The sequence below is a fragment of the Cajanus cajan genome, chromosome 9, assembly GCF_000230855.2.
Source record: "Cajanus cajan strain Asha chromosome 9, NIPB_CcT2T_4, whole genome shotgun sequence".
Classification (NCBI taxonomy): domain Eukaryota; kingdom Viridiplantae; phylum Streptophyta; class Magnoliopsida; order Fabales; family Fabaceae; genus Cajanus; species Cajanus cajan.
Window position 1 is genome coordinate 31,541,876 of NC_138525.1, and position 10,305 is coordinate 31,552,180.

Sequence of the window (10,305 nt, forward strand, 5' to 3'; positions counted from 1 at the left end):
AAGTGGGCATGCCTCAATCCACTTGGTGAAGTAGTCGATTGCCACCAGGAGGAACTTGAGTTGGCCCTTCGCTGGGGGGAATGGTCCTAGGATGTCCATTCCCCACTAGGCGAAAGGCCACGACGACATCATCTGGTGGAGAGTTTCGGGTGGCTGTCGATGCGCGTTGCCGAACTCTTGGCACTCTTTGCAATTCTGTACGTAGTCCTGGCAGTCTGATTTCAAAGTGGTCCAGTAGTTTCCTGCTCGGAGTACTCTGGTCGCCATTGAGCGTGCTCCGGAATGCATGCCACATATGCCTCGATGGATCTCCTCGATGTCATAGGCTGCCTGAGGTGCAGTTAAGAATTTGAGCAGTGGGGTGGAGATGCCACGCTTGAATAGTTCGTCACCAATGATCACGAACTTGGCCGACCTCAACCTCATCTTCCGAGCTTCGTCCTTGTCCTCGGGCAAAACTCCTGCCTTCAAGTAGCTCTAGATGCCTGTCATCCATCCCTGGTCTTCACTGTCGCTAGTGTTGACGACCTTGTCGTCCAGGCTGGGTGAGTGCAAGGTCTCCTGAATGATGGTCCGATGTTGTCCAGGGCGTTTGGTACTGGCGAGCTTTGATAGGAGGTCGGCTCTGGTGTTCTGTTCTCATGGTACATGCTGTATAGTGAACTCGTCGAAGGACGAGATCTGTTGTGATGCCATGTGAAAATACCGCTGGAGGAGAACGTCCTTGGTCTGGTATGTTCCGCTGAGCTGCTCTACCATGAGTTTCGAGTCGCTGTTGCAACTCACTCTCCGAGCTCCGAGATCATGGGCCAACCTTAGCCCTGCGAGAAGTGCCTCATACTCTGCCTGGTTGTTGGTCACCTTGAAGCTAAACTTTAGAGATTGCTCTAGAGTGACTTGGTTCGGTCCTTCCAAGATGATACCTGCACCACCACCTTTAGAGTTGGAGGACCCATCAACGTGTAAAGTCCATTTCTGTGGTTCCTCGGCTGAGGTAGGCGTGAGCTCGGCTACGAAGTCAACCAGGCATTTGGGCTTTCAGGGCACCGCGACTTTCGTACTAGATGCCGAACTTGGACAATTCTACCGACCAGGCTATCATCCATCCGGCGAGCTCTGGCTTTCTCAAGATCTGCTTGATTGGGTTGTCAGTCTTAACGACTACTTGATGGCTTTGGAAGTAAGGTCGAAGGCGTCGAGCTGCGGTGACAAGTGCTAGTGCCAACTTCTCGATCATCTGCTACCGCTTCTCCGTGTCTTGGAGGACCCGGCTGATGAAGTACATCGGCGTCTGCACTTTCTGGTGCTCTTGTACTATAACTGCACTGATGGCATTTTCTGCTACGGCCAAGTAGAGGAGGAGGTCAGTTTTGTGATTCGGCCTCTACAGGATTGGCAGGGTTGTGAGAAAGGTTTTGAAGCTTTTGAAAGCCTCCTCGCATTGGTCCGTCCATTCGAAGTTCTTCAGCTTTCGTAGCAGGGTGAAGATGGGTCCTGCCTTGTCTGCCAGCCTGGGGATAAAATGGGAAAGGGAGACTAGCCCTCCTGCCAGGTGCTGGACATCTTTCACGGTCTGGGGACTCTGCATCTGAATGATGGCTTTGCACTTTTCCGGGTTGGCCTCGATCCCCCTGCTAGTGATCATGAAACCAAGGAACTTACCTCCTTGGACACCGAAGACGCACTTCTCTGGATTGAGACACATGTTGTGTCTCGTGATCTGGCCGAACACCTCGGCGAGATCGGCAGCATGGTCCGTGGCCGAGGTGGTTTTGACCACCATGTCGTCAACATATACTTCCATGTTACGCCCGATCTACTGGTGGAAAACTTTGTCCATCAGGCGTTGGTAAGTGGCCCCTGCGTTCTTGAGACCGAAAGGCATCACTCGGTAGCAGTAATTGACGTGATCGGTGATGAAAGATGTATGCACCTCGTCAGGTGGGTACATCATTATCTGGTTGTACCTGGAGTGGGCGTCGAGGAAACTGAGGAGGGCGTGCCCGGATGCTCCGTCTACCAACCTATCAATGCTCGGCAAGGGGTATGAGTCCTTGGGGCATGCTCTATTCAAGTCGGTGTAGTCGACGCACATCCGCCACTTTCCTGAGTTTTTTTTACCAGCACCGCGTTTGCCAACCATGTGGTGTACCTGACCTCACGGATGAAGCCAGCGTTCACTAATTTTTGTGTCTCGGTGATGATGGCTTCCTTCCTTTCACCCCCGACCTTCCGCTTCCTCTGAGCCACGGGTTTTGCTTCCTTGTGAATTGCTAACATGTGACAGATGAAGTTAGCGTCTATACCTGGCATGTCAGCACTAGACCTCGCAAAGAGGTCGGCTTTCTTGGAAATTTCGGCCTTGATCTGTTGCCGTAACTCCGGGCTCAACTGCTTGCTGATCTCCGTGCATTGCCCCCGGAGTTTTTCGATCTGGAGGTCATCGAGCTCGTCGATGGGACTTGGTCGATCATCATGGGAATCAGACCTCGGGTCGAGGTCAGTGATCTCCACGTGGTTGATGTGAGCCACTGTAGGAGGATCGCTCTTGCATCGCTCGTCGGACGAGGAGATTTTTAGACTCTCGGTGTAGCATTGCCGAGCTGTCTTCTAGTTTGCCTTGACAGAAATAATCTTCCCATCACTCCCTGAGAATTTCATGGTGAGGTGTGGGGTGGACACCACTACTCCGAGTTGATTCAAGGTCGGCCTCCCAATAATCTGCCTTGTGTCTGGAGAGGTCCTGAAAGTTGTCAACAGGTGCACGTATCCCCGAGTGTGTACTCGCTCTCCTGCAAAACTGACTAGGGGTTCTGTGTGAGGTTGGATGAGAGAGTGAGGGATGTATAACTTGAGGAACGTCGGCCAATATAGGACGTCAGCCGAGCTCCCTTGGTCGATCAGTGTTTTGTGGACCTCCCAATTAGCTACCTCCACGGCGATGACCATGGGGTCATCCTGGTTAGGGCTGACGCCAGAGTAGTCATCGTCGGTGAAGGTGATGGGCAGTGAGCTTTGGTGCGAAGCTGAGGTAGTGGAGTGGACACTACTGATATTGCACAGGTGTCTCTTCCGGGCCGAGCTGTTGGCGCCTCCCCTTGCGAAACCACCTACAACTGTGTTGATTACTCCCCGTAAGGGAGCTGACCCTGTTTCCTGGCTTACCTCGGCTTGCACTGCTCCACCAGCGTTTTGCTGAGAGCCAGAGGGTTGGTCCGTGCGAGCTCCCGAACCACGACCTTTGCCTTGTCCTCGTCCACCATAGCCTCCTCGGTGACCTTGGTGTTGTTGGACGTATTGGCCGAGGTGGCCTTCCTGTATGAGTTCCTCAATGCGATCTCGGAGTGTGCAACACTCTTCAGTGGTGTGACCGTGGTTTCTGTGATACCGACAGTGTTTGGACTTGTCCTCACTGTTGGGGGTGTGGCCTGGTGGTGGCAGGGTGAGCAGGTTGTTGTTACAGGCCTCCTCTAGGATGTGAACTCGGGGCGTATTCAGGGGAGTGTAGAAGTCGTATCTCCCCCCTTGTTTGTCTGAGCAGTTTTCTTGAACTAGCTTTCGTTGGTGACCTTCATCTTGTCCTTGTGGCCACTGTCAGTTTTTGTTTGTGATTTTCCACGAACCTGGTCACGGAAGGCAGAATGCTCCTCCATTTGGATGTACCTAGTAGCAAGGGCACGGAGCTCGTCCATATCGCGAGGAGCTTCACGACATAGACTGTCGACGAACGGTCCGGGCTTGAGTGCCATGAACATGGCGTGTAGAGCGACCTCGGGATTCAAATTCTGGATCTTTACCGAGATGGCGGCGAATCGTTCCATGAACGTCCGGAGTGGTTCATCGTCACCCTGTCGGAGACTGGCCAGGGCAGCTGATGTTATGTGATGAGGTCAGCTTGTCGCATATTGTGCTGTGAACCGTCTGACCAGGGTGTCAAAGTTGTCGATTGACTCGGCAGGTAGCTGGGTGTACCAGTTGAGCGTGGCCTCTTTGAGCGAGGTCAGAAAAACCCTACACAGAATAACATCGTTATTGGTGTAGAGGTTTACCTGTGTGGTGTACAAGTTGATGTGCTCGTCTGGGTCTGTCGTGCGGTCGTAGCGGTCGAGGTGGAGAGGGTTCCATCCGAGAGGGAGTGGCGTCTCCATGATGCCATCCATAAAGGGATGACGGCGAAAAGTTGGTTGATCCCCTGCGACATGAGTAGGAGCATTGCTAACCTCATGGGCCGATTTGTGTGTCGGTGCATGAGATCGATGCTTGTCAGGCTTTGGAGTCGGTGTCCTATGCGCTGTTGGTGGTTGAGAAACTGAGTGCCCCTCTTCCTCGTTTAGGTGACTCGGTTGAGGGGGTTGATCAGAGGTGCGCCGTGGTAGCTAAGCGCGGATACGCTCATTCTCGGCGCGCAGTGCCGCTAGGTCTGCTTCATGGGCGGTTTGCATCGCAGCTAGGTCAGTCTCGTGCTTGGCACGCATGTTTTGCAGATCGGCGGTGTGTTGTTGCCGCATCTGCTCGACCTGCTCGATCAGCCTTCTCAATGCTGCTTCGTTGTCCATGGTGGTTGTGTGATCTAGTTCGTCTGTTGTGCGTCTGCTATGGCTTCTGGTAAAAACCATAAGCATGGCCGATAAAAGCTGTCTTGATCGGCCCCACGGTGGGCGCCAAATGTTCTTACCGGGAATCCGAGGTAGGGATGATCCACTGGGTAAGATCGGTGAGCCTCCTTCACTGGTACGTTGATGCTCCAAGATGGGGGTGGTACCTGCAAAATAGACTCTGATGCTAAAGTTAGGATTTGTATGAGTATGAGTCTCGTATAAGTAATGCACGTACCTTGGTGTGAATTAGGGTTTCGTTGGGCCTTGGGCATGAGATCAGTTATGATCTGATTAGATAGCAGATCTCGTCTAGACCGAGATCTCCTAGCGCATGTCCGAGGTCATCCTGCGCTGTGATGCCGAGCTCGAGCTCGGCATAGTGGTACGGATAGTACAATTTCTTTACCAAAGCCAAGAGTGGCTTCCAAAATAATACTTATCAATAAAGATTCAGCGAATAACATCATGGAAATAGATTCCTCCACCAATGATGACAATAAAGAGCAAAAAACATGAGAAAAAGGCAAGCTTCATAAATATTGAAAAATTCAAAGCATTTAAAAAAAATAGCAAAAAAAGGCAAGCTTCAAACATAAAAGAGTTGAAGCTAAACAAAAATGAAATTCAGAAAAAATCTACCACAAGCAGACGCTTGGAGAGGCCTCACAATACTCATATGGCAGGGGAAACACTAGAATCCCTATCAACCATCTACTCTTTTGCCCGCCAGCACAAGGGCACCACTTACTAGCAATCCTCGTCTTCATCAGACGTCTTCCCCAAAGAAAAGGGCCAATCACATCATCATCATCAGCTACGGCCTGGAGAGGCTATGAAAATACTACGGTCTGGAGAGGCTATGAAAATACTACAGCCTAAAGAGGCTATGAAAATATTACAGCCTCGAGAGGATATGAAAATACTACGGCCTGGAGAGGCTATGAAAATACTACAGCCTGGAGAGGCTATGAAAATACTACGGCCTGGAGAGGCTATGAAAATACTATGGCCTGGAGAGGCTATGAAAATACTACGGCCTGGAGAGGCTATGAAAATACTACGGCCTGAAGAGGCTATGAAAATACTATGGCCTGGAGAGGCTATGAAAATACTACAACAACAAAAAGGGTTACCTACCTTTAGATGAGGCCAGTTGAAGCCTTAAAATATCAGTCCAGCTTGGAGAGGCTACAAAAATACTCCCTCTTAAACAAGCTACAAATAAAGGGACACACTAATATAAAATCCATAGTGATATCAACCCATGGAGAGTTAGCAACTGGCAAGGGTGTGTAGGATCCATGAGGCATTACTTTAGATTTGGCTTGCAAGCAAGATATACATCTAGAGCAAAACCTCTCAACTTTCCTTCTCATGTGGGGCCAAAATAATTTTTCTTTTAGAAAGCTTAGAGTCTTATCAACTCCAAAGTGCCCCATGAGTCCACCCTCATGACTTTCTTTAACAAGGAGCTTTCTAATGAATCCTTGAGGTATACAAATTCGCCCTTTCTTGCAAGTAGCCCTTAGAAACATAGAAACCTCTTTGAGGCTTTACTAAACATTAGGTATATGATTCATTGAACTCAGGGTCATTGGAATACAACTCCTTAATGTGATCAAATCCTAATATTTGAGATCCAAGGGAGACTAGCAAAGTATGTCTCCTTGAAAGGGCATCAGCTACAACATTATTTTTCCCTTTCTTGTATTTGATCACATATGGGAATTGTTCCAATAACTCTACCCATTTAGCATGCATTTTGTTAAGTTTTCCTTGACGCCTTAAATATTTTAGTGACTCAAGGTCCCTATGAATGAAAAACTCCTTGGGAATAAGATAGTGTTCCCAAGTTTGAAGGGCCTTAACCAAAGCATAAAGCTCTTTATCATAGGTAGGATAGTCAAGGGAGACACCTTTAAGTTTTTCACTGAAATAAGAAATTGGGTGCCCACCCTGTAACAAAACCGCTCCTATTCCAACCCTAGAGGCATCACATTCTAACTCAAAAGTTCTAGAAAAATCCGAAAGAGCTAGAAGTGGTGCATGGGTGAGCTTATCCTTTAAAGTTAGGAAGACTCCCTCTTGTTTCTCTCCCCATTGAAATTCAACATTTTTCTTGACCAATTCATTTAATGGGGAGGCAAATGTGGAGAAGTTAGGAACAAGTCTCCTATAGAAGCTAGCCAACCCATGGAAGCTCCTAATGTCTCTAACACTTTTAGGAGTGGGCCATTCTTGGATGGCCTTGATTTTCTCGGGGTCCACATGAACCCCCTTTTTACTAATAATAAATCCTAAAAACACTACACTATCTACACAAAAGGTACATTTTTCTAAGTTTCCAAAAAGATGATTTTTCCTAAGAATATTAAAGACTTACCTTAAGTGTCCTATGTGATCACTTAGGCACCTACTATATATAAGAATGTCATCAAAATAAACTACTACAAATTTACCTATACAATCCTTTAGAACATGATTCATGAGATGCATAAAAGTACTAGGAGCATTGGTGAGACCAAAGGGCATCACCAACTATTCATATAATCCAAACTTGGTCTTGAAAGCGGTTTTCCTTTCATCACCTTCTTTTTTTCTAATTTGATTATAACCACTTTTAAGATCAACTTTAGAAAATATGATGGCTCCATGAAGCTCGTCTAACATGTCATCAAGTCTAGGGATAAGATGTCTATATTTTATAGTGATGTTGTTGATGGACCTACTATAACAACACATTCTCCATTTGTCATCCTTTTTAGGGACCAATAACACTGGAACAACACAATGACTTAAGCTCTTTCGAACCCAGCCCTTCTCCAACAACTCTTGGACTTGAGACTCTATTTCTTTAGTCTCTTTGGGGTTTGTCCTATAGGCTGGCCTATTCAATGATGGAATCGAATAGGAGAAGTGATTGATGGCTTCTTCTAGACTCCATCTTCAAGTCCTTCTTCTCTTGAGGTTGATTCATTAATGGCGGAAGCACCTTGAAGAACTCCAATGGTGAAGAAGCAACAAGGAATGTGTTCGGCTACTTCCCAAGGAAGTAGAAGAGTGAGGGAACCAAGGCACAAAGGTGGAAACCTTTGTGAGGAACCTAGGGAGAAAAAGTTCTCCACGGATTCTAATGCTTTGGAAAATAGAATTTGAGAGAAATTATGATTTCATTCATCCAAAATGGGAGAAAATGAGAGATTTACAAATTTATAAAAGGAGGTAGCTTAGGGAGCAAGCTAACCTTAACCATGCTTCAAGGGAACCATGGTTTGGTTGCTTGACTGGCCAACCTAGTTTAGGAGGCTTGTGGAGCAAGCTTCTATCTTATCTTGCTTGAGAAGCAAGCTAAGTTAGAAGCTTGTAGCACAGGTTTCCCAAAGACACTTAAGAGTAGAAGCAATTTGGCCAAGGAGAAGAACTAGGCAAGCTAGGTGGCCTTGAACTCATTTGCTCCATGAATCTGTTTCCAAAAATGTTTGCTTTGGATTAGTTAGGTTCATCCAAAAATGATGAGACCTAGCTAAATCAAATCCTTGAAAAATTAGGAGCAAAACAAGTCCAATATGTAAAATTTTGCCTAGGCCCAATTCTGGCCTAATTGCTAAACACACCCTCATGCCTTGCTAATTGCCACCCCACTTCTACTACTGAAAAATGTAAAAATGGTGACCTTTAATACAAGGTCAAATGGAGTCAATGTCTATAAAGAACCTATCCTAAAAACAATATACAATGATTTATAAAAGGAAAATAAAGTGCCTCACAAATACAAAGGCAAAAAGTGACCTTTACAATGAAAACTATGTACAATTTATATACAAAAGAACTATGCCTTCTCTTCATGATAGGGTGGTCCAAATAAAGAGAACCTTGGGCTTAGAAAGCCATTAGTCTTCAAGTTGTTCAAGCCTTCCTGAATGCTCCTGGCCATAGCTTTAGTGATTGGGCCTTTGGCCTATGGTCCATCAAGGAACTTGGTTGTTGTAGCTTCTCCTTCAAGTTTCTTTCTAGATCTTATCCTTCTTTACACTCCTTAAGCTTCTTCAAGGTCTTTAATGGAGGAGGAAACTTTTGGACTCACCTTTAAAGGTGAAGAAATATCTTCAGGTGGTGTCACTTCAAGGTAAAAGATAAACCACTTCAAATCTCACCACACTCTTTGAAAAAGATAGGAGAATTGGAAGCAAATCAAATAGAGAATATAGATTTTTGAGAGAAAGAGAGAGGGATAGAATTTAAAGAGAAATTCTTAGCCAAAATTCTGAATATACATTAAAAGTTGTATGAAATGTGTCAAAACTATAATATATAGAGTTTAGTTGGCTTATGGTGCAAGCTAGACTAATCATGGTTAAATGTAACCATGATTAACTATCTTGTACTTAAGCTAACTAACTCTAGTTAAATGTCTACAAGTCTAGTTAGTTTCCTAGAAGCTTATAGAGCAAGCTAAGTTAATCCTATGAATAACCTAGGTTAGCTTAAGTTAACTCCAATTACCTAACATAATCATTAACTACTAAACTAATGATTACTTTTAACAAGTTTTTTGAGATGTTACTGATGGAAATCTAATCCCCAAGGATCCATTTGGAAGAGGTAAGACAAAGAAAGGTGAAGGTTGATCCAAGGAGGCTCACCCATGAAGACCATTGGGCCTTTAACTAGGTCCATGGTTAGGAAGCTAGAGGAGACTTCTAAAGAGGAGGTGCTTGTCGCAACCCGAAAATTTCTGATCTTGCGACCTATGGTTTAGACATCCTTTTGAAAATCTCATCAAGTAAGGAATGCCCGGATACCAGACTAATCCTTAATCAATGGTTTTTGAAAATAGGTTCTATGGAGTCGCCACCAATGTTTTACTCAAAATATTGGAAAAAGAAAAGATTTTTAAAAGCTCCAATAATGGCCTTGATAACCAGAATTGGGTTCGGGAGTCGGTTACGTGTAAGGAAGGTATTAAACACCCTTACAACGCCCTAAATCGGTACCCTATGATGAAGTTAATGCGATAAGAAATAATAGATTAAATATTTATCCCCTTTTATTGATAATTATTTACATATTGAAAAATTAAATTATACGATTAACCTTAAAATATCTACATGATTGCGTTTATGATAATAATGTTTATCAAAAATAAGAAACAAAGATAAAAAATAAAGGAGAGAGTAGAAGATTGATTGAAATACCTCGTATCAAGCTTTATTAATGATGATTTTAGGTGCTTTGTGGCATCCTTTCACACTACAATACCTCACAATATCTCAAGAAATACAAGAGAAAGAAAGAGGAAGAAAAAGAGAGAAAAACAGAGAAATTTCGAGCTCTGGACGAAATTTGGAGTCCCCTAAAAATGTGGCCGAGATTCCTATTTATAGGCTTCAGACAGGGTCCAGAACGGCCCGTTCCGAAATCGGAACGGCCCGTTCTGGATCTGGTCGTTATGTGTTAATTTAGTGTATTGGAACGAGCCGTTCTGAAATCGGAACGGCCCGTTCCGGAGGCGCGTTTAACACATAAAAACCACTCTGGAACGGCCCGTTTCAAATGAAAAATTCAAGCCTTTTTTGTTATTTGGAACGGCCCATTCCAATTTGGGAACGGCCCGTTCTAAATATGTGTTTTAGCCTTCTTTAAAGAGCCTGGAACGGCCCGTTCCAAAATTGGAACGGCCCGTTCCAGTTTAGGGATTTAGGCACTT

The 10,305-nt window shown here is 45.3% G+C and overlaps 1 protein-coding gene across 1 annotated transcript; it reads right to left on the reverse strand.

The window, feature by feature from the left end:
- Window positions 1–639: 639 nt before the first annotated feature.
- LOC145952081 (uncharacterized) lies at window positions 640–1,804 on the reverse strand. Its single transcript, XM_083064304.1, has 2 exons — window positions 1,663–1,804; window positions 640–935 (listed from the first exon to the last, which is right to left on the reverse strand). Exons 1-2 carry the CDS (start codon window positions 1,802–1,804, stop codon window positions 640–642), a joined length of 438 nt encoding a protein of 145 aa, XP_082920430.1.
- Between the last annotated feature and the right edge of the window lie 8,501 nt (window positions 1,805–10,305).